This window comes from Garra rufa, chromosome 11, assembly GCF_049309525.1.
Source record: "Garra rufa chromosome 11, GarRuf1.0, whole genome shotgun sequence".
Lineage (NCBI taxonomy): Eukaryota > Metazoa > Chordata > Actinopteri > Cypriniformes > Cyprinidae > Garra > Garra rufa.
In genome coordinates, this window is record NC_133371.1 from 41,188,294 (window position 1) to 41,213,141 (window position 24,848).

Consider the following 24,848-nt stretch of genomic DNA (forward strand, 5'->3'; position numbering starts at 1 on the left):
TGGAAATAATGGTGCTTGTGTCAGTGTATATTTTTCTCTGTTTATTAAAAATATTACAAAACATTAAAGCCAAGTGTTCTTTTTTTGGTGCATCTTCAGTCATATTAACACAATATAAATGCAATACTACATCACAGTGGTCAAATATGGTATTACAATACAACACAATATACAAATATCACAGAACATAACCATCTACAGTCTGATAAACCATTTCTACTGTATACAAGATGACAGTCAAAGATGAAAAACATTTAAAATGATATATTTTCTGATACCTAGATTTCTCTGTTACTCTTGGTATAGCGTAAGGCACAGTATTTGGTATTTTAGTGCATTAAAGTGTCATTTCTGTAAGAATAATTTTACAAACAAATCTCACTTTTCTGTTTAATGCGGCCCAGTATGTGCATTTGAATGTAGATTTTTAGTTATTTTAGGTCCCATGGTGGAAGTTATCCTGGGCGTTTGCAAGCAGTTAGTGCACGCTGGGAAAAACCATAACCTACCTTGTTTTGCATTTACCTGTCAGAGCAATCGAAAGCCATACAACAAAATCCCTTGTTTTGCAGTGTGGCCCTTCAATCAGGTTTAGCTGAACTAAACTGCCGGATAAATCCAGGAAAATACTGGGAATCGTGAATGTGTCACTACACTGCCTACTCTCTCTCACAAAACTGCTGTGAAAACAGAGAAAAATCAATGTTTTGACACAACGAAGCTTTAAGTTCTGATGTTTGGGGTAGATGTCATTACCCTGAGCTGGTATTAAAGTCCAGAGTTTCATTTAAAGCCACAGACGATTATTGAAAAAATCTCACTTCCTTTTCCTGAGGCAGTCCTCTTCTGTTTCCTCTGTGTCTCTTCCTCCTCAATTCTCCTTCCTGTTCTTCTTCACTCATTGCATCTTCTTTCTGCTCTTTTCCATCTTCCTCTGCATCATCTTCATCCTCCTCTTCATGTTTCTTCTTGTCCTCTTCCGTCACATTGTAGCGTGTTCCTCTGCGGCCAGTTTATCTGCGTGTTTGTTTTGGAGCGATTCGCGTTGCTGATGATGTGAACGTGATCGCAGAGAGTTGAGGAGACACACGGTTGCAGCGAGCTGAAGAGAGTCCAAAGCAGGAGAGGAGCTGGCATCTCACGTGCATGTTCACCAACATGACGCAAGAACTGCGGGAGCCATGCATTCGAGCTGCGTCTTGGAGGAGTTTATTCCTGACGGATGAAAGGGAGAATATAGATGCTCTTTAACACAAAAAAGACCATTAACTCTTCTTTAAATCAACATATGCTACCCTGGACCACAAAAACAGCTGCAAGTAGCACCGGTATATTTGTAGCAATAGCCAACTACCATAAATTATAAAACTTAATTTTTGAACAGTAATATGCATTGCTAAGAACTTATTTTGGACAACTTTAAAGGCAATTTTCTCAATATTTAGACTATTTTAGCACTCTCAGATTGCAGATTTGTTAAATGGCTGTATCTCGGTCAAATACTGTCGTATCCTAACAAACCATACATCAATTTCAAAAGAAAAATAAACCTTATGGTCCATTTGTGAGCAAGCACCAAAAACATCATAGCAATGGATAGTAATAACATTTAGAATACCTGAAATTCTTAAATATTTTTTTTATACATATTTTATATAAAATATACTGACGAAAACAATTATTATTCCGCTAACACCAACAACTAGGAAGTAGCAATGGATAGTACTGACATTTATAATACCTAAATTTTCAACAACATATACATATACATATATATATATATATATATATATATATATATATATATATATATAAAATGATGAAATAATAATAATAATAATAATAATAATAAACAAATAACTTTATACTTTTATACTTTATATCTATATATATCAGAAACAATTATTCTGTTTACAGCAACAACTATGAAGGAAATAACTTTTTAATACCCACTAATTTTATCCTATGTATTCACGTATTTATTGTTATTAATATATTGAATTTTATAATTCAAAGTAAAGTATTTGCATAAGGCCACGATTAATCAAAAATAAATAAACAATTGTGATTTATTATGATATTTCTTTTTCAAATTTTATTTTACAGTAAAATATTACAATAGTAATATTTCTTATTGTTTTTAAATTGAGTCATTTTAATTTTTAATTTTATAATTTTTTTATTACAACCATATTGAAATATAATCACAATTTGTCAAATTGTGCAGCCCTAAAAACAATACAGCAAACTGTTTTTTTAATGACAATTTTTATATTTTTATAAAAATGAACTATATACACTGAACATATAATTCATTCTACTCTAAATTGTGAGGTACTAGCCTATAAAACAACTAGCAAAATAGTTAAATCTTTTCAAACACTGAGTCTTGTGTCTGTGCATTTTTATTAAACATTACAAAAAAGTGGACAAAATGTTGTCTGCATATCTTCACTCATATTCACACCGAATATATTAACATCACAAAAAAGCAACAAAGTTTGATCCTTCTCAAAATATCATCTTTCCATAAATAACAAACAACTTAAACACAAAGTGTCTCTGGATGTTAGCTATTAAATACATCTGTTTTTATCTATGCTTTGTGCAAGTTCAATGAAAATGATTCAAAAACACTGTTTGCTGAATCAAACTACCCTACAGATAACAGACGGTGAACTTCAGGTCTGTTTGTTCTCCTCTGAGGTTATTGACATTCAAAATGTGTCCCAATTTAATTAAACTTTCACTTTTGACAGCAGACTTCTTTCTTACCTTTAAACCATGCTGTCCCAGCATCTGTTCAAGGTAAGAGTCACCAAGTTGCACCATGGGATAGAACTCTTCCACGTACACCCGTCTCCACCATCGCTGTGGATATGACCTAAACACACACAAACAAATCCAGTACAACCAAGTTATAAAGACAGAAAATTCAACCAATGAAGCTAGATGTAAATGTTATTTTGGCCCAAAAAAAAAAAAAAAGATATATTTATAAAAATAATATAATAAAAACTTTAAAAACAGACAGCTTTCCACCTTTTTGTTTAGTCTAACTGATAAAATAACTATAATTAAATAAATTAAAACTAATAAATAAAAATTTAAAAAAAAAATTTATTTCAGCATGGCAACATTTTTCATTTTTAAAAAACAAGATTTTTTTTGTAAAAATTCATAAAAAAAAAAAAAAAAAAAACAAGTAAAATATTAAAATCTAAATACTCAAAATTAATAAATAAATAAAATAAATAAACATGCACACACCCATCCTCTTTGGGTTCGCTGAACCAGTATTTGTAGCGATGAGCTCGGAGGTACGCAGGAGGCTGCTTGCTGAACGGATACTGAGACTCATCTGTCTGAATGAGTCTGATCACTGCAAAACACACACATTAAATTATAGTATAAAACACTGCATTCTGTACTGCATCTTGTTCAGACTGATGCACTGGACACATTCAAATCTCATGAATGCACTCACCGTCTCGTTTGCCCTGCAGGAGTCTGTGAAGGAGGCTGCTGAACCAGGGGCTCTGTGTGTGCGGCCCCAGAGCAGCAAACCACATCTGCCAGTCCAGCCTGGGCTGGTGCGGAGTCACCACAGGGGGCGCTGTGCTCATGTTCCCTGGCTTATACATGAACTCAATCTCCTGTAGAAATATAAAAACACCAAACAGTTACTGACCACAATCATATATATTTAGAGTTTCAGTAGATACGTTTACATTGACTAGTTCTTCTCATTTTTCAATTCAATTAATAATAAACTATTTGGTTGGGTGTAAATGTAGCTACACTACCTTTTTAATACCACCTTATATGAAGTTTAAGACCTAAACCTGTAATGGAAATACGCATTATATTGCATACATACTTTATATGTAATATTTAATGTGATTAATGTAAAAAGACTAAAATGCCATTAATGATATTACTACAATATACAGTGAACTTTCCACATCAGCAGACAATATTCCACACCAAAAAATATTTGTATAAGCAATGTTTTCATCAGTGTTCAACTTTAACATACTTAAATCAGCATATTTTTTTATTTACCTTTATAAAGGCCTATTTACTCAAATTTTTTAAATGTATGCATCACCTTTCATTTCAAATTATTACAATTCAACAAATTCTATAGGGCTGTTACCAGGCAGATTTAATAGTTTACACTGCAAAATTACAAGTGCAATAAATAATATATAAATAATGTTAGAAGATTAAAGTTTTAAATACATTTATGAATTTACAAACAAGAAATGTTTGGGGGAATCTTTGTTCGGTCCAATGACTGTAAACAGCCATTAGGTCCATCAGACCAAAGATATTTTAGCGGTAATGTGACCAAAATTTGAATCTGAATCTAAGACATTTTAAGACTTTAAGGACCCACGGACACCCTGAGTTTTTGAAAAGTAAAATGTTTAGTGTGTAAAATTTAGAAGTCTCTTCTGCCCACCAAGCCTGCATTCATTCATTCATTCATTCATTCATTCATTCATATAAATATATAAATAAATAAATAAATATATATATATATATATATATATATATATATATATGTGTGTGTGTGTGTGTGTGTGTGTGTGTGTGTGTGTATATATATAAGTAATTGATCCCTGTTATCAAAGATAAATTGTCAGCATCATTACTCCAGTCACATGAACCTTCAGAAATCATTCTAATATTCTGATTTGCTGCTCTCAAAAAATATGTACTATTATTATGTTGAAAACAGCACCAGTACAATTTTTTCTGGTTTCTTTTAATTTTTTTCTTTAACAGTTTAACAGTTATTCTGAACATACTTTTGCAATTTAAGGGCTGCTTGCCACATAGAATCATGGTCAGTTGATATTTCATTGATTTGATGTTTGAACCTACAACGTTTTAGTTTCTATTCCATATTTAGACCTTTTAGACTTTATATGATTTTATATTCTTTATACTGTAATTTGAAAAACTACGCGTTTCCTCAAATAAGTGTTTACTGACCGTCCATGTGTTGCGATCCATACTGCCCTCAATCACCACTTCTGGACGACCTCCGACCCCGGTCATCCTCCGGAATAATCCGTACGAGTTGACCAGCTGGTAACGGTCGGTAACCTCAAAAGCTCTCCGGATCCCAGGCCAGAGGTTACTGTTGGCGTCATACTCAATGTAGGTGTAGGGAACCTGCACACACACTTCTTTATTAGTCTCATTATTTTTAAATAACTTAAAGGGACATCTCATTCAAAAAATTAGAATTCTGTGCACTATACTTATGTACACAATGAAGTTCTTGTGTGTATCGAACATGTAGAAGCAAGAATGAAATTTTGATTCAAAAACATTTTGGAAGGCAAGATTTTCAGTAATTACTTAAGAGCTTACTTATAAGAGCTACTGTATGTTTTGAGAAGACCATATATGTGACCCTGGACCACAAAACCAGTCATAAGGTTAAATTTGACAAAACTGAGATTTATACATCATATGAAAGCTCAATAAATAAGCTTTCTATTGATGTATGGTTTGTTAGGATAGGACAATATTTGGCCGAGATACATCTATTTGAAATCAGAAATCTGAGGATGCAAAAAAATCAAAAAGACTGAGAAAATCACCTTTAAAGTTGTCCAAATTAGGTTCTTAATGCATATTACAAATCAAAAATTACATTCTGATATGTTTACAGTAGGAATTTTACAAAAAATCTTCATGGAATATGAACTTTACTTAATTTCTCAATGATTTTTGGCATAAAAGAAAAATCGAAAATTTTGACCCATGCAATGTATTTTTGGCTATTGCTACAAATATACCCCAGCGACTTAATATGTGACCCTGGACCACAAAACCAGTCTTGAGACTTGAAAGATGTATGGAATACTTTTTTGGTCCATTTTTTATGTTTTGTCACCATCCAGTTTTTTTGAAAAACTACAAATTTTTAATTTATAGTTTATTATTAATTATTAACTGCTATTTAACTCATCAGACAAGTTGAACAACATGCAGGTGACAAAATGCTGTCTTTTTATTTTGGGGTGAACTATTCCTGTAAGGACACACAAACAAACATAGTGCTGTTATTGTTAAATAAAACTAAAATAAGCATTAAATGAAATATAAAAAAATATGTATTTTATTACAGGCAAAATTCTAAATTTTTATTTAGATTATTTTGCAATACTAAAGCTGAAAATAAGCATTTACTTTAACTAAAACTAAATAAACTTGTTACAATTTTATTCGATTCCATTTTATTTTATTTTATTTTATTTTTAACTTTTTTTTTATATACACTACCAGTGACATTTCTTGGACATTAAGATTTTAAAGTTTTTTAAAAAGGCTTTTCCAAGCCTGGAATTTTTTTTTTAATCCAAAGTATAGCAAAAACAGTGTTGAAATATTTTTACTATTTAAAATAACAGTTTTCTATTTGAATATATTTTAAAATGTAATTTATTCCTGTGATTTCAAAGCTGTTTTTTAGCATCATTACTGTAGTCACATTATTCTTCAGAAATCATTCTAATATTCTGATTTGCTGCTCAAAAAACATTTATTATTATTATTATTATTATGTTGAAAACAGAGCTACATTTTTCCATTTTTATGAATAGAAAGTTCAGAAGAACAGCATTTATCTGAAATAGAAATCTTTCGTAATATTTAAATGTTTTAATCATCACTTTTGATCAATTTAAAGGATCCTTGCTAAAACAACTAAAAACAAAAACAAACTGAATTTTCTGAAAACAGAAAATATAAAAAAGCTAGTTCAAAATATTAATAAATACTATAAAAGCATATTAATAACACTAAAATAGCACAAACATGACGTTCACTGACCAAACTAATGGCAAACATGGAGACTGTAGCCGCAGCCATAACAGCCCACTGGATTGTACTCCAGAGACGCCACAACACTCCTCTCACACACGCACACCTGAAACATAAACATTTGTTCTACCAGGACGCCATCCAATGGACATACTGAGCCAACAAATCATACAGTATGTGAACTAACTAACAACACTCACTTAAACATGGAAGAAATTATTTCCCACGTAAGAGATAGGACACCAATTTGGATACTGGGCACCGTGACGGTTTTCAGAAAGCCGTTGAACTCAAAATACGTAAATGCTGAGGAAACAAACAGATTAATCGCACTGAATGACAAATGAACTGAATAAGACAAGTCAAGAGCTTCACCTGTTTTGGAGGAGACACTCTTCTTTTCCCAGTCCACCTGCAGCTCAAAGTATTTGACAGTCCAGTAGCCAAGCACAGCATATGTGCCGATCTCTAACATTAAAGCCACTCCAGAAAAGAGAGTCTGTAACGATGCTGGAAAATAACAATAAAAAGAACGTGTCATTGCCATCTGGACCTGGCTTTCACATCTTGTCATAACAGGGCACATTATATGTTTCCATCATCATGTAGTATTTAAAAACAGCAAAAAAAAAAAAAAAAAAAAAAAAAAAAAAAGGGGGCAGCAAAATAAATAATACTTTTTTTGTCTTGAGCAGCAAATCAACATTTGCAAGAAACAGTTCATTAAAATTTGAATATTATTTGACATTTTTACTGCACTTTTAAAGGGGTCATCGGGTGCAAAACTAACTTTTACATGTTGTTTGATCATTAATGTGTGTTGGCAGTTTGAGTACACAACCAGCCTACAATGATAAAAATCCACCCAGTGGCATTTTTTTTAACCTTTTAAAGTTATATCCCTTTTTTAAAATCAGGTCAGTCTCAGCGTTGTGATGAAACACAGTTAATTGACATGAACGTTTTACCTTAGAGCTGCCCTCATTGAGCTCAAACAGTCAGACTCTGATCGCCATTGTGTGACTCAGGTGCAGAGGAAGATTACTGAGCAATTGAGGTGTTCTGTTATTGGATGTAATAATGAACATAGCAGTCGTCATTTACTCCCGATATCTGAGCCACTGAAGACGCAGAGGACAACGTTACTCGTTTTTAAAAGGAAAGCGCCGATCCCGATCTACATATGCATCTATGTTCGTGTGAAACATTCGTGATGCAGCTTCTCCCACAGCAGAAGTGAGTATAAGGTTTTTTTTTTGTATCTTTGCAAATGGCCTTTGTTAATAATGGGCTTGTTGGCAAGTTTTGCCCTTAAACGTAGCTAAATGCAGCTAAACGCGGCTAAAGTAAACATTACGGCTCATAATCCCACATCTGAGAGATTAGCGGGGCAAGCAGAGCTCATTTGCATTTAAAGGGCCCATGCGATAAAATGAGCTGAAATTTTGCAGAGCTGATTTTGACAAGGTAAAATGGGTGTTTTTTTAAACTACTATTGAGAATTTTGTACCAAAGAATATTAGAGACTTTTCATTAAGACCCTAAAATCATTTGAACTTGTGGAAATGGGCATCCGATGACCCAAATAAATGCAGTCTTGGTGAGTATAAAGGTGCATTCACACCGGACGCGAATGAAGCGGCAAGCGCGAGTGATTTACATTTTAAGTCAATGCAAAGACGCGAATAGCCATCCTGCGGCGCGAAACGCGCGAATGAAGCGGCGCGCATTGAGCGTTTCAAGCGATTGCCGCGCCATTTGCGCGAGTTCAAAAATCTGAACTTTGGCGAAAATCCGCGCCGCGTTAACCAATCAGGAGCTTGCTCTAGTAGTGACGGAGGCAGAAATCCGAAACAACAATGGAGGACAAAATCACCGTTGCTGTCTGTGGTTACTCGGAGCTGGACGATACATCTTTGGACTTTTGTAGAAACAGGAATAAAAAGGATTTGGCTAGGAAGAAAGTGAGTGAAGAGTTCGGACAATCTTGTTAGTTTTAAAAAACGCTCTTTACTCAATTTGACCTACATATACATACATATTGAGACTACAAGCAAGCTAAAGCTGGCAAATTGAGCTCATTCACCTATTTAACTACTTTCCCGCTGACGAGTGGCAGAAGCCCCACCCATGACGCGAATTTGCGTCTGTTGTGAAGAAAATGTCACGCGCGAATGACGCGAATTTTTCCGCGCGAATGGCGCGAGTAAACTCAAATGTTCAAGCGTTCAACTATGCGCGAATAGCGCGTTTTTTCCACGCAAGTCGTGTCCGGTGTGAACGCACCATAAGAGACTTCTTTAAAAAACATCTTAGTGTAATGTGTGTCCGTACTGCTCTCAGTCTTTGGCGTCGGTCTTCGCAGCCAGAAGTTCACATGCTGGTCATCCAGAAGCGACAGGCACAAGGTGATGGTGAGAATATTAAAGAAGTTATAATTCCCAGACAGGATGATACAAACCTGTAACAGGATCTGCAAAACACCAAGATGTCACATTAATGCACAAATTCATTGCAGCTTCTCTATTTTTCATCAAATACACACATGCTTGCTTACCTGCATGTAGAAGGCGACGAGCCTGTGTCTTCGTATGGGGCTGAAGAACGTAAAGGGAATAGCGATCTCGATAACATACGTTCCCACCACACTGAGCTTCTGGAACCACACCGGCAGCTGATGAGCAAACCAGGCCAGTGGGGTCGGAATACACTGGGTTTCATAGTGATAGGTCAAAGCTGATGAGACAATACCAGAATATAGTGTTTGACAGTGAACTGACATTAATAATTTGATGTGTACATTACCATTCAAAAATTGGGGATCAGTAAGACTTTTAATGTTTTCTAAAATAAGTTTCTTATGTTCATCAAGGCTGTATCTATTAAAAAAAACGGTAATTTTGTGAAATATTGTTGCAATGTAAAAAAACAGTTTTTCATTTTAATTACTTATTATTTAATTTATTCATACCTGTGAAGCAAAGCTGAATTTTCAGCATCATTGATCCAGTCTTCAGTGTCTCATGATCCTTCAGAAATCAATTTAATATGCCGATTTATAATCAAAGTTGGAAACAGTTGTGCTGCTTAATATTTTTGGGACCTGTGATACTTTTTCAGGATTATTTTAATAAATATTATTTTTTGTTTTAAAAAAAAAAAAATGTATTCAGCAAGGATGCATTAAATGGATAATAAGTGTTAGTAAGACTTATACTGTTAGAAAAGATTTCTATTATGAATAAATGCTGTTCTTCTTAACCTTTTATTTATCAAAGAAAAAATAAATATTAAGCAGTATAAAAGTTTCAAAACTGATAATTAATCAGTATATTAGAATGATTTCTGAAGGATCATGTGACACAGAAGACTGGAGTCACAGGAAAAAAATATATTTTAAAGTATATTAAAATAGGAACCCAATATTAGAAATTGCAATAATATTTCACAATATTACTGTTTTGACCTTGATGAGCATAAGAGACTCCATTAAAAAAACACTAAAAATCTTACTGATCTCAAACTTTTGAACAGCAGTGTATATTTTCTTTTCAGGCACAAAAGCAGCAATACATGCATACAGGCAACACTGTCAAAACTTTTTATAGGGTTTAATAATTAAAGAAAAATATGGAAAATAAATTTAAGGCTACCGATTAAAATACCAAAAGAAAAACAATAATAATAATAAATAGTTTATTTATTTTGACTGCATTTTAGTGCCATGTTAAAGAATAAAAAAAAAAAAAAAATCCAAAACTATGAGAATAGTTATATTTTAAGTCAAAATGTTTAGAAATGTTTCAAGATTTTTCCTCTTTATGTTATAGCACGATATAAATGTAAAGGAATATCAGAAGGAATGGAAAAAAAAAAACCCGGTAAAGCCCAATTGAATGAAACTAATGTCTCTTTGTAATCGGAAAGATGACTGATTGAAATGCTGCTTAAAATGAAGCGAATATAACGACCTGTCATGCCACATTAAAGAGCGCAAAAAACACATTGTAATAGACATGTTGTTTGTATTTTGCTATAAAACTAACAGATTTTGAAAACAGAATTTGGAATATCTCTCGGTGCTCCCAATACAGGCCATTTTTGCCTGCAACAATAGGCTAGAACATACTCTCAAAATATAATAACTTTAATCTTGAATAGCTATGGATTAATTATTTTAATTTTGCTTTTATTCTCATAACATTTCCACTTTATTCTCCAAACATTTCAACTTAAATCTCATAATTTTGACTATATTCCTGCAATTTTGACTGAATTTTCGCAATAGTTTGACTTTATTCTCGTAATATTTCAACTTTTTTCTCGTAATTTTGACTTTATTCTGGAAATATTACAACTTTATCTCATAATCATAGATTACAAAAAGGCACTAAAACACTGTCATAATTTATATAATTATTAATATGATATTCTGATCCTTTCAGTAGCAATCCAGAACATATTTACTCGGATATATTCTACTCCTCACCTGTCAGGCCCCACCAGGTGGGACAGCGGCTGGTCAGTTTGACAACACCTGACGCAAACATCAGGCGAAACAACAGCCAGCGCACCAGCCAGAAAGTCACGTTGTCATGCAGACGCACCTTTGAAGACCACAGCATTTTAATGGGAGCGATGAGAATGGCCAGGAAGCCCATCTCCAGCAAGAGGCTGTCCCTGAGATCAACATGTTTGACACACATTCGAATTTTGGCTTCTGATGTACTGAAGTAATTTCATGTGTTATGAAAGCAGATTAACACACGTGTGACTACTGTAAATAACACACTCGAAGTCAAGAGTGTTTTGTTGCTACGGTTATAAAGCAGTTAAACAAAGCCATAGACTCTTATATAACGGACATAATTTAGGGAATAAGAACATTTATGAATCAGTGTAACTTCTAATACTCACCATTGAAAGTATAAAAAGACCTGCCCCACCTACAGAAACAAGAAGCACTGGATTAGTGCCTTTTACATTAACTTATAAAATCACATTTTACTCTTGATAAGTAGTATTTGTGACCAGTATCAGCCATCATTACGTTTTTTTTTAGGTAAACAGCAAGTCGGATATACTAAAATAAAGTTTAATACATAAGCTTTCTTTTGATGTATGGTTTGTTAGGACAATTTTTAGCTGAGATACAACTATTTGAAAATCTGGAATCTGAGGGTGAAAATAATAAAAATACAAATCTCAAAATATTGAGAAAAATCAGCTTTAAAGTTGTCCAAATTAAGTTTTTAGCAATGTATATTACTAATCAAAAAAATAAGTTTTGATATATTTACTGTAGGACATTTACAAAATATCTTATTTTCTTAATATTCTAATGATTTTTTTATGTACACACACACACACACACACACACATTTTTTTTACATTACATTTTTAGTATTATGCATGTTACTAAATTAGATGCAACATTATAAAATATTTTATATATGAAACAAGTTTAAAGATAGCAATTGAGACTTAACTTTAGTTAAATAAAAATTATAATATAAAATAAAATGTATACATTAACAAAAATATATTATATGCTATATTACATATTTTATATATAAATTGATACAAAACAGTTGTAATTATATATTTTTTTTCTTTTTAGAATTGTATATTACTTTTTACGTAAAATACAGTTTAAATATAACTTATGAATATACTACATTATATTCCATAATAAATAATACTATTTTACAAAATATTTTATAAATGGCATAATACAGATAGCAATTAAGACTAAATTACTTTAAATAAACCTGGTATGAAATCTTAAAATCCATTAAAAATATGTAATTAAAAAGTAATGTATAATGCAAATATGTAAAAATATATTCATCAATATTTAAAAATTGTGTGTAATAAAAATAAATATTACATATATTTAACTATAGTTATATATATATATATATATATATATATATATATATATATATATATATATATATATACACTTATAACTTTTTTGTTCATTGGCAAAATATCAAATAATGTTGCAATATCAAGTACATAATTAATAAGCAGGCCATCACTAAAGTCTGATTAATCTGACTAATTTGGCCATTATTGAGATTATCAGCATCATCTAATAATTTGACACCAGGTGTCTGTTGTTCTCTGTATGAAATCTAAAATCAAACCCTAGAGTTTTTTTCCAGATACTCATTTCTGTTTGTTTGTTTTGCTGTCAGCCACAGTTATCAGCCAGTAAAACCGAATCTGCATATTGGTCAGTCTGTACCTGGTAGAGGGACAGATACAGTATCCAGAGCACCAGGAAAACTCTGCAGTCTCTGAGCACCGGCAAAGCCAGAGTCATAAAACTGAGCAGAGCTCCGGTCAGACTCAGCAGCTCCATGCACTGCTGCGTGTCCAAACCCAGACGAGGACTGAACCACAGCAGGGTGGGAGAATCCTTCAGCTGCTCCACAATACTCTTCCCAGACACCCGCAGCTGCCACCGTGCCGGCAGCACACCCTCATTCCCATACAGACCTGAAGACAGAGATAACTCACAAAGTCATTGCCACAAAATGCTTTTTGAAATAAAATATATGGCAGAATATGAAATGTGATTAATTTACAGTCATACAGTATCTTTTCAGAATTCTAAAACTTTATTTCCAGACTTTTGGACTACTGAATAATTACCATATTCATAAAACATGGAATTTACATCATGCATTTATCTTTAAAAAAAAATATATAAATACCCTGGTAAATGGCTAAAAACACGCTATATGTTAAAGGAGTAGTTCACATTCAGAACAAAAATTTACAGATAATGTACTCAACCCCTTGTCATCCAAGATGTTCATGCCTTTCTTTCTTCAGTCGTAAAAAAAAAATGGTGTTTTCTAAGGAAAACATTTCAGGATTTCTCTCCATATAATGGACTTCTATGGTGCCCCTGAGTTTGAACTTCCAAAATGCAGTTTAAATGCAGCTTTAAAGAGCTCTAAATGGTCGCAGCCGAGGAAGAAGGGTCTAATCTAGCGAAACGATTGGTTATTTTCTAAAAAAATTTACAACTTATATACTTTTTAATCTCAAATGCTTTTCTTGCCGTCCTTTTGAGGATAAAAAGTATAAAAATTGTACTTTCTTTAAGAAAATAAACTATTTTGTTAGATAAGACCCTTCTTTCCTCAGCTGTGATCGTTTAGAGCCATTTGAAGTTGCATTTTGGAAGTTCAAACTCTGGGGCACCATAGAAGTCCATTTTGTGGAGAGAAATCCTGAAATGTTTTCCTCAAAAAACACAATTTCTTTACGACTGAAGAAAGAAAGTCATGAACATCTTGGATGACAAGGGGGTGAGTACATTATCTGTAAATTTGTGTTCTGAAAGTGAACTACTCGTTTAATGCTATGATATAAAAACTAAAATAACGCTGTTATTTTGGATATGCATATATGAAATGCATTTCCTCTTGAGTGAAAGGCTGTAAAAATCTGTCCCAGATTTTAACATAGCACCTCTGATTTTATAGCCTGGATGTTTCTAAACAGGCGTCAACATGTTCTAATCTAATGTGAGATGTTTTGCACAGACAGATCTGCAAGGCATATTTAATATGGGTACTTTAAAATATTTTAATCTCTGGTACTCTATCCTTACACCGCGAAAGGAATAAACATCCTGTAGATTTTGAACTATTACCTACTGTACTCACAGATGAATATGTCCATTTGAAAATGTGGGTCTAAAAGATTTTACAGCACGAGTCAGATAAACTCTTTCTGCACGCAGAAGTTAAATAAATCTTGACAAGCTCACCTGGAATCTGCACGTAAAGAGACGCGAAGGCAAACATATAAATAGCCGACATGCACCACAGGAACATGTGCCTCGGCAGCCTTATTTCTCCCATTTTTCGTTCTGGAAACTCCTAAAGGAAACAGATGGAGCTGGAATCTCCTCAAGATGGAGATCAGGGAGGTTTGAATGCACAAGACTGACTGAGCGACACGTCTGACGTGCAGGAACACAGAAGCGCGCTGTTTTGCCAACCAAATCCTACTATGGCGAAGACTGGGCTCATGGATATTAATTAGGTTCTGCTCGGGGAAGTGAATTTGATTGGCTGACTGGTGTACGTTGATAAGTGGACGTTAGACGAAAACTGCGTCCCAATTCGAATACTATCCGTCCTAAATAGTATTCGAAAATAGAATTAGTATGTCCCAAATCGTAGTATGTTTAAAAAAAGTATTCCAAAGATTTCTGGATGGTGTACCACTTAACTTCAGAATTCGAAGTGCGGATCAATGCACACTCTAACGGCTAATATTGCCCACAACACGTTGCGCGGTGAACGAGGATTCGGTTAGAACTACAAACACGCATAAAAAGTGATAAAAAAAACTACAAACATGGCGGATACGCGCGACCAACGGACAGGCAGAGAATGGAGTTTAAGTGATAAATAATCAATCTGTAACCTAATAGAATATGTATTTAATGTTATCCACGGTATATTTCATGTGCAGTAACATTATGAACTTTTATAATGATAGGTTTGGTCATTAACTTTTAAATGCATCATTATGCAAACACGAGCAGAGTTCTCGGCATGAAAGACTCATAAAAGAAAGTTACTCTTCATTTCTCTTTAATACAAATTAATCAAATTAAACGAATTGTAGATGATATTAACTTACAGGGCAGTTTAAACAGTGACAGGATTCAGGTAACTAAGCAACAGAGCGAAGTAGTATGTCCCAAGCTTGCCTACTATTCTGCTACATACTCAAAAGCATGTACTTTTTCTTCACAAAAAGAGTACATACTTTTAGGGCATAGTATAAGTAGGCGAATTGGGACGCAGCGTTTGACTTTTCATGAATATGTATTACGTCAGTAGATGCTAGTCCATGAGAGCAGCCGATTGGCTAGTACTCGGCTAATGAATATTAAGTTGGTTGCGTGCTTACCTGGACCTAATTACTATTTATGAGCAAAGCCCTCGCCATAGTAGGATTCAATGATTTCTGCCACGCTCGGATATTTTTATTTTATTTATTTTTTTGTAATTATTTTTATGCTTTTAAAAGATCGTTTCATTTGTTATAAGTTTGGAGACTTTTGTGGAGATTTTTTAAATACTGGTGTATACGCATACGTCAAATTATGGCGCAGACACGTAGAGCTCTGAATTAGGAAATGCATTTTTAATGTCTGGCGACTACTAGCGGTTTAGATTGGAATAATTATTTAGTGTCGTCTTGACTTCGATGCTGTATCTGATAAAAGAGAAATAAAAATTAAGTTTTGGACAGTAAGATTTTAAATGTTTCTTTAAAGGAGTCTCTTATAAATCTTCAAATATTTTTACTATTTAAAATAGCCGTATTATATTTGAATGTATTTTTTAAATATAATTTATTTCTGATTTTAAAGCTGAAATTTAGCATCATTACTCCAGCCACACAATCCTTCATTCTAATATTCTAATTTCTTGCTCAATATAACATTTATTACGTTAAAAACAGCAGAGTAGAATTTTTTCAGGTCTTTGATGAATAGAAAGTTCACAAGAACAGCATTTATCTGAAATAGAAATCTTTTGTAACATTATAAATGTCTGTCATCACTTTTGATCGACTTAAAGCAACCTTGCTAAATAAAATAACTAATTTCTTAAATTTTTTTTTTTAAATGATACTGACCACAAGCTTTTGAATGGTATAGTGCATAATGTTAAAAAAAACATACTTTTTTTTTTTTTTAGATAAACGCTGATAGTTGATCTTTCTATTCATCAAAGAATCCCCCCCCTCCCCCCAAAAAAAATTACTCAACCTTTTTAAATATTAATAATAATAATGTTTCTTGAACAGCAAATCAGTGACACTAAAGACTGGAGTAATGATGCTGAAAATGTTGCTATGATCAAAGGAATTACATTTTAAAACATATTCAAATAGAAAGCAGTAATTTTAAATAGTAAAAATATTTCACAATATAACTACTTTTGCTGTATTTTGGATCAAATAAATGCAAGCTTGATGAGCAGAAGAGAGCTCGTTGAAGAACAAAAAAAAAGGAAAAAAAATTGTACGACTAAACAAATCAGAGCAATAATAGTTTTATTCTTATTAATGTGCAACTTTGATTTGTCCTCAGGCAAACACATATACAAAATAATAGCATTAAAAGTCAGTCAAAACATGAGCAGAGTTGTCTACCTCATATCCAGACCCGTCATCTGTACATTCAAGTGTCAGTCCATGGTGAATGACAACTCTGCTTTAAAATATCTTTCTCTTAATGATTAACTGGCATTGCACATGCAAGAGAACCAAACCGGCCTTGCAGAAGTCCGACCAAAACATTATGATGTTTAAAAAAAAGCATACAATGTGGCACATGAATGCAAACAAACGTTCCAGCATTTGACATGAGATCAGTAGGACATGACAGGAAGTGTCTTATTCAAAACCAGTATTTAAAATCCTGAAGTGGATGTCCGTGCGAGTGCATCAGTAGTTTATTTCTTTGTTTAAATACAAAACATGGCCATTTAGAGAGTCGTTGACACATGTATACAATCAAAGACAAATTGTATAGACCTTTTGAATTTGGTAGCTGCCTCCGCCACATATGGACAACATGGAATGTGAACAACAATGGCCAACATATTGAAACATGGCAGACCGCCTTTCTGAAAGGCTTCTGACGGAGGGATTTTAAAACATTAGTCTGAAATAAAACAAAATATTGGCCATTTGATGGATCTAAAATATGACACTTTAGAGAACGAACCAATCGGGTTTAGAATTTTGTTCTTTTCGGAGATTTGGTTGGTAGATTTTAGCATGACGCTGCTTGAAAGGGCATGGTTCAATGGTAAGACTAGTTTACTTGAGAGTTTGTCAATGTGTGCATGTGATTTCACGTTCCTTCCCCACCGTTGGAGGTCTGTGGGGTGGCTGACTGTGGTTGTACCGAAGTCGATTCCAGTTCAGATTCTCTGACAAAAATAACAGCGTCTCCACTGACGTTGATTAGGCACTGCGCCTGTGAAAAACATACAACATGAGCATAAGCAGTGTTGGGGAAAGTTACTTTTCAAAAGTAATGCATTACAATGTTGAGTTACTCTCGAAAAAAGTAACTAGTTACGTTACTTAGTTACTTTTTATGGAAAACAATGCATTACTTTTTAAATCTGGGCAGGGCTTGCTTGTTTGTTTTTAATATAAAAAGTTCTATTTCTGGCAAATGTAAAAGCCTTTTCACACCAAGAGGCTTAGAGAAAAGTAAATTCACGTCTGTACAGTAGAGTGCAAAAGAAAAAATGTAAACTCTTCAGCAATACCAAAAAAGGGAAAACAAATGTTAGATTATCTTTTGCTTATTAGTATGGATGAACTGGATCATCAAAGGTCAGCAGCAGAGTCCTCGGTAAAATAATAAAATGGAATTAAATACATAAAGGATATTTGTATTATTTAACATTTAAGTATTGCAGGTTTGCGTTGAATTTAACTGTTTTTAATAATTTTGAGGAATACTGTGTCGGTTTTTTTAGTGAATGAGATGAATTGATGCATGTTCACATTTATTCTAGAACTAAAGTAATATCTTACTCAATTTCTCTCAACATGGGGACAGGAGAGTTTTTAATCAATAAATAAGGGGGAAAAGTAACTGGCATTACTTATTTGAAAAAGTAACTCAGATATTTCCTTGTCAATTAACCAGTTATTTGGAAAAGTAATATTATTACATAACTTGCGTTACTTGTAATGCGTTGCCCCCAACAGTGAGCATAAGTGATAAACATAATCAGTGTGTATGAGTGTGTGTGACTGTGTATGTATTAACCTGGTTCTTGTTAGGGTTCTCCATGAACACACACTCCTTCATGCTGTAGGAGACGACAGCATTTCCTCCAAGAGCAGCCACGTGGGCGCGAACCATCGCAAATACTTCAGCAATAAACGTATGCAGAAAGCCACTCACACCTCCCTCCTTAAACACAAGAAAAAAAATCACAATAATAATAAATAATACTACTACCAAGAATACATTCATTTAATGATTACTATTCAAAGTAATGATAATAATTTACAACAATAATATATAGTAATACCAGTATTTTCATTAATGTTAACAATTGTAATTAATTGTAAAAAAAAAAATCATATTACATCATTAATAAAACATGTAATAGCATACACAAATATTTAATATTATTAAACTAATAATAGTAATAATAATTTCAATAAATGAATGTTATTACTTCTACTCAATTTAATATTAAAATGTTTTAAATATTTCATACCAATATTATAAAATATCTAATATTCATATTAATTTAAAATAATACTTTTTGTAATTTTCATTACTATTAATAATTCTAATTAATTTGAATATCCTTAAAAATCTTTACTTTTTGATATCATTATTACATATCATTAGTTATATATAACATTATTATTGTTATTACTATATATATATATATATATATATATATATATATATATATATATATATATATATATATATATATATATATACACACATATACATACTATATATCATTTTTTACCATTTCACAATTAATGTTAATAATTAACTAATTTAATATTATTTAAAATTTTCTAATATATTTCATAGCAATAATATTATAAAATATATAATATTAAATTAAAACAATAGTTTTGTCATTTTTACTAGTATTAATAATTAAAATTATTTTGAATCTTATTAATATTAGAAATATTTTTTATTAGCATTAATATTACAAAAATTCAACTTCAACCATACTTATTATATAACCTATTATTACTATTAAAATTATATATATGTATAATCTGTTATTTCATTTTAATTGCATTATTATTATTATTATTATAAGCATTTAAAAATTGTTGAATTTAATTATTATTAAACTATTAATAGTAATAATTTCTATACTATTAATGTTAATACTTATAATTAATTTAATATTTAAATATTTAAAATATTTCACAGCAATAATATTATGAAATATCTAATATTAATATTAAAGTAATATTTTATAATTTATTAACAATTCTAGCTGTTTTGAATATTAATAATTAAATGTTTATTTTTTATGGCATTAATATTACACAAATTAAACTTCAAAAATACTTATTATATAACATTATTATATTGTTATTAGTATTAATATTATATCTAATCTGCTATTTTATTTTAATTGCACTAATATTATAAACATTTTAAATTCTGTTAAATGTTTTATATTATTAAACTATGAATAGTAATAAAAACAATAATTTATATAGTATTAATGTTATTATTTCTGTATTTTAGATATTTCATAGAAATAATATTATGAAATATCTAATATTACTATTAAATATATTTTTTTGTAATTTTCATTACTATTAGTAATTCTAATTAATTTGAATATTATTAATATTATTAAAAATGTCATATTACAAAATTAAACATCAATAATATTATTATGTAACTTATTACTATTTATATTATATATCTGTTATTTATTTATAAACATTTAAAATTCAGTTTAATTTATTTAACCTTATTATTAAACTATTTCTAATAACAATAACTTCTATACTATTAATGTTAATACTTCCAATTAATTTATTATTCTTTTTTTAATATTTTAAACATTTCATAGCAATTATATGAAGCACCAAATATTAACAATAAATTAAAGTAACTTTTTTGTAATTGTCATTACTATGAATAATTCTACTTAATTGAAATATTACTATTAAAAATGTTTTATTTTTTAAATAGCATTAATATTACAAAAAACTAAAAATCAATATTTATTATTGTTTTTTATTTTAATTTCATTACTATTATAACTATTTAATATTCAGTTTATTTATTATTATGTATTTAATAATAATAATAATAATAATAATAAGCACATTTCTTGATGTGTGTGACATGAATAAGTCTGAATGGGGATTTATGTAAAATCAGTGAAACTGCTACCTCTCTGAGTGAGGTGGTCTCTCTAATGAAGAACATGTTGATGATGCCGAGGTACTTGATGATCTTAGCTCCAGGAATGAAAGAAAGCGGGGTCATTTTGACCACTGCCACAGTACTGCCTGAGTAGGAGCGATTGGACCGAAGAGAACGAGAGCGACCTTCGGGCAGCGGGCTGGCTTTCTCCATCGATGATGCTGTTGAAAGTAAGAAAGAGAGAGAGAGAGACAGAGAGAGAGGGGTCGAGAGAAAGAGAATAGAGAAAAGAAAGAGGGGGGTGGGAAAATACCAGACATGGCCTTCAGAGGGCGCTGTACAAGACCAACGAATGTGACAAGACAAACATAGTGTGACCGAGGAAAAGGGACGTGTGCACATTTGTGTGTTGCAGATCAGCGGCATGTGACCAAAGCAAAGCAACAGCACCGCACCATGCAAATAAACAGCATGCAAATACAGAGACAGAGGAGGAGAGAAAGAATAAATGCACGCTTGTTCAGTCAGCCTTGATAAATCACAGGATGATGAGCTTTGAGGAGGGAGGACACTTTTTCCCATCAAGAGTGTGAAAGAGCTGGAAATCTCAAAGCTGTAATACATCATTCATAACGCTGCATCACAACTGTTGCACAGAGCGCTAATGCGCATGCAGCTCCCAAACATTGCTCAAACTATCTGTCAGTGGGCTGAATTAGGGCTGGGCGATATATCCAATACTAGTGTGATTTTTTGTTGACGGCATACTATAAAGCAACGTAGCAAACACTGAAATAATTTTATGAAGGTAATGTTGTGATTCAACAGATTAGAATCAGTTCTGTTCTATTCATTTATATGAATCAGTTTAAACTCTCCAAAAAAAAAAAAATTTAATTAAAATCCAACAATTTGATTTAGAAACATTCAGAAGTCTCCATTTGTCATTTTTCATGTTTCAGTAAAAATAATCTGTATGCAAATAATACTGTGTTGTTTTCAGGGTTTCCACATTTTCTCATTAATGAACGTTCATAATTTTTACATAAGTTGTTAAACAAAGTAAAGTCATTAAAAGTATTTTATAAAAATTATTCACAAAAACTAACTTTTACTCCAAAAAATATTTCAGAATGGAGCATAACCTAATATAACATTTCTAAATTATTAATGTTAATACTTGCAATTAATTTAATTTTAATATTATTAAATATTCTAAATATTCCATAGCAATATTATGAAATATCTAATATTAATATTAAATTAAAATAATATTTTTGTAATTTTCATTCCTATTAAAAATTAAAATTAATGATATATTATTAAAATATTCACGTATTTTAATAGAATATTTCAAAAATTAAACATCAATAATAATTATTATGTAACTTATTATATATATATATATATATATATATATATATATATATACACACACACACACACACACACACACAATTCAAATTGCATTTGTTATATAAACATTTAATATTCAGTTCAATTTTTTATTATATATTAATATTATTATTGATGATAATAATAATCAGCACATTTCTGTTATAAAATTCACACTCACAAAAAGTAACTTCAAAAAATCACAATGAAGCATAACATAACATATCTATATTATATTATTAATGTTAATACTTGCAATTAATTTAATATTATTATTTAAATATTTTAAATATTTCATAGCAATAATATTTTGAAATATATATTAATATTTAATTCAAATAATATATATATATATTTGTAATTTTCATTACTATTCATTCAAATTAATTAGAATATTAGTAATATTTTTAAAATATAAATATTTTAAAAGCATTAGTATTACATTTTTAATATCAGTATACATAATATCAGTAATAAAGTACTATTATGATATATGCATATAAGTTTGTCTATGTGTTATTTTAATTGGATTACTATTACAAACTTTTAATATTCAGTTTAATATATTATTATATATTAATATAATTATTGATAATAATAAGTAATAAGTAACTGAGTGACAAGTAAGTTTAAGTAATAAGTAACTTATAATGGAGCATAACATAATTTAGGGCAAATTTAGAAATAGCCATGACCATTTAATGACTGTTTAGATTATATTATTTAACATTTTAATTAAATGTATTAATATTCAAAATATAACAATAATAACTTTCATTTCAGTTAATGTCAATAAAATATTGACAATAATAGCATAACTGGACAAAGCATGACCATTAAATGACAGGAATATTAATGTTTAATAATAACAATAGTAATAACAGTATTTTCTTTTTTAATACATTTTTCTCAAGTCTTTTTTTATTACTATTAATTAATTTTAAGAATATTAGTATTATTTAAAATGTAAATGATAAACATTTCTGTGACTTTTACAGACAAGGAAATCATGGTTTTCAAAGTTCCCAGGTTTTCCAAGCCTGCAAGAATGCTCTGATATAAAGGTTCACAGAAATGTATATTATTAAATAAGATTCTTTATCATTTTTGTGTTCATTTAGTTGAAAACTAAAAAAATCTTTTTGATTTCTGTGGCTTTTGACTTGTCAAATTCATAGCGTTTACATAAATATTGAGATAAATTATGATTTTTTTGTTGTTGTTTTTAGCTATAATGCCCAACCCTAGACTGTTCAACCTGTAAAGCCATACATATGAGGCATTAATGCATCACATATGACTTTAAATTAGCCCATGACAGAGTTGGCCTGTGTTTTATTCATACTCATCACATCAACAAGCTCAAATATGAAATCACTGAGGCACAACAGAAAGAATGGCAGTCTTCATCTTGGTTCCTAACTAGGACTCAACCTCAACTTTCACACTCTGTCAATCAAGTTTGATCGGATCGGCGTATAGCAGCAAGACTCGTCCACTTTTAGATGCAGGACATGTGTAATGTGTGTATGTGTGTGTAAGGATTCATGTAGGAGTATAGACTGTAGTCAGAGTAGATAGCATTTCAAATTTGACATTTGATTTTTAATGAATATAAGGCTATGAGGGTTAGAAGACAATTTGTCATGCAGCGCTGTAAAATAGTCTTCATTTAACTAGTGAAAATACATAAAAACATCAAATTTCTAGTGTTTTCCAAAAAATATTATTATAATATGTTCCATTATTATTATTTTTTTAGTGGAATTTGGAATAATGTACACCAAGAAAGTGTAAAAAATGTAATCTTACATATGCAGACTACTCCAACTAGGGTCTATGTGATTGTGTATGTGTTTGTGTAAGCGAGTTTGCGTGTACTCCTACTTGTTTTAACCGATCCGCGTCTTATGGTGTGAGCTTTCAGTTTAAGCTGCTCTATCCAGGAACTGCATCTGTCTGCAAAGGAACTGTAATCAACTGAGGGGGCTGGACACACACACGTATATAGACAGACATTCAGACAAACACAGATAGACACAAACACACACGCACACACAGAAATATGTGCACATGCGGTCACAAATCCCGCGGACAAGTACATAGACACGACGACACACAACAGAGGGACAAAGAGAAGAGGAAACGAGACACAGAAAGAAAGAAAGAAAAAAAATGAAAAAAAGGGGTAAAATGGATGATGCTGGGGTCTGTGCTGCAGCACTCCAAACTGTCACACACAAAAGGAGTAGAAATCAAAAGGAAAAAAAAACACCCTTCTGCCTCCAAAGCTTATAGGAACGGATCAGGTACTGACCTCTGGCTGACGGATGGCTGCCGACCTCGGATAGACCTGAGACACACACACAGGAAACCAATGTTTTTACACTACGAAGATTTTTCTTCTGCTCACCAAGTCTGCATTTATTTGATTCAAAGTACAGCAAAAACAGTAAATTTTTGAAATATTTTTACTATTTAATGAAACTGTTTTCGATTTGAATATATTTCGAAAGGAAATTTATTCCTGTGATTTCAAAGCTGAATTTTTTGCATCTTTACTCCAGTCACATGATCCTTCAGAAATCATTCTAATATTCTGATTTACTGCTAAAAAAAACCATGAGTAGATTTTTTCAGGTTTCTTTGATGA

General features: G+C 31.4%; 2 protein-coding genes across 20 annotated transcripts in view; both read right to left on the reverse strand.

Moving 5' to 3' along the window:
- The window catches only part of lmf2a (lipase maturation factor 2a), a 16,916-nt gene extending 2,059 nt beyond the window's left edge, over positions 1–14,857 (reverse strand). The window contains exons 1-14 of one of the 2 annotated variants that reach the window (XM_073850112.1): positions 14,639–14,857; positions 13,100–13,353; positions 11,764–11,792; positions 11,336–11,526; positions 9,404–9,582; positions 9,181–9,319; positions 7,222–7,356; positions 7,047–7,152; positions 6,856–6,952; positions 5,005–5,187; positions 3,488–3,656; positions 3,271–3,382; positions 2,776–2,884; positions 944–1,215 (exon numbers count right to left, since the gene is read on the reverse strand). In XM_073850112.1, coding sequence (XP_073706213.1) covers positions 1,210–1,215; positions 2,776–2,884; positions 3,271–3,382; positions 3,488–3,656; positions 5,005–5,187; positions 6,856–6,952; positions 7,047–7,152; positions 7,222–7,356; positions 9,181–9,319; positions 9,404–9,582; positions 11,336–11,526; positions 11,764–11,792; positions 13,100–13,353; positions 14,639–14,732 — 1,803 coding nt within the window. In that variant the 5' untranslated portion in view covers positions 14,733–14,857 and the 3' untranslated portion in view covers positions 944–1,209. Of the gene's footprint in view, positions 1–943; positions 1,216–2,775; positions 2,885–3,270; positions 3,383–3,487; positions 3,657–5,004; positions 5,188–6,855; positions 6,953–7,046; positions 7,153–7,221; positions 7,357–9,180; positions 9,320–9,403; positions 9,583–11,335; positions 11,527–11,763; positions 11,793–13,099; positions 13,354–14,638 lie in introns of those variants that run through there. The other variant, XM_073850111.1, reaches the window with a different exon arrangement.
- Positions 14,858–16,933: 2,076 nt separating this feature from the next.
- The window catches only part of c2cd5 (C2 calcium dependent domain containing 5), a 41,458-nt gene continuing 33,543 nt past the window's right edge, over positions 16,934–24,848 (reverse strand). For 12 of the 18 annotated variants that reach the window (XM_073850005.1, XM_073850000.1, XM_073849995.1 and 9 more), the window contains 5 exons: positions 24,513–24,548; positions 24,083–24,184; positions 20,828–21,021; positions 18,692–18,838; positions 16,934–17,881 (listed from right to left, as the gene is read on the reverse strand). In XM_073850005.1, coding sequence (XP_073706106.1) covers positions 17,756–17,881; positions 18,692–18,838; positions 20,828–21,021; positions 24,083–24,184; positions 24,513–24,548 — 605 coding nt within the window. In that variant the 3' untranslated portion in view covers positions 16,934–17,755. The remainder of the gene's footprint in view (positions 17,882–18,691; positions 18,839–20,827; positions 21,022–24,082; positions 24,185–24,512; positions 24,549–24,848) is intronic. The other 6 variants (XM_073850006.1, XM_073849997.1, XM_073849992.1 and 3 more) reach the window with 2 other exon arrangements.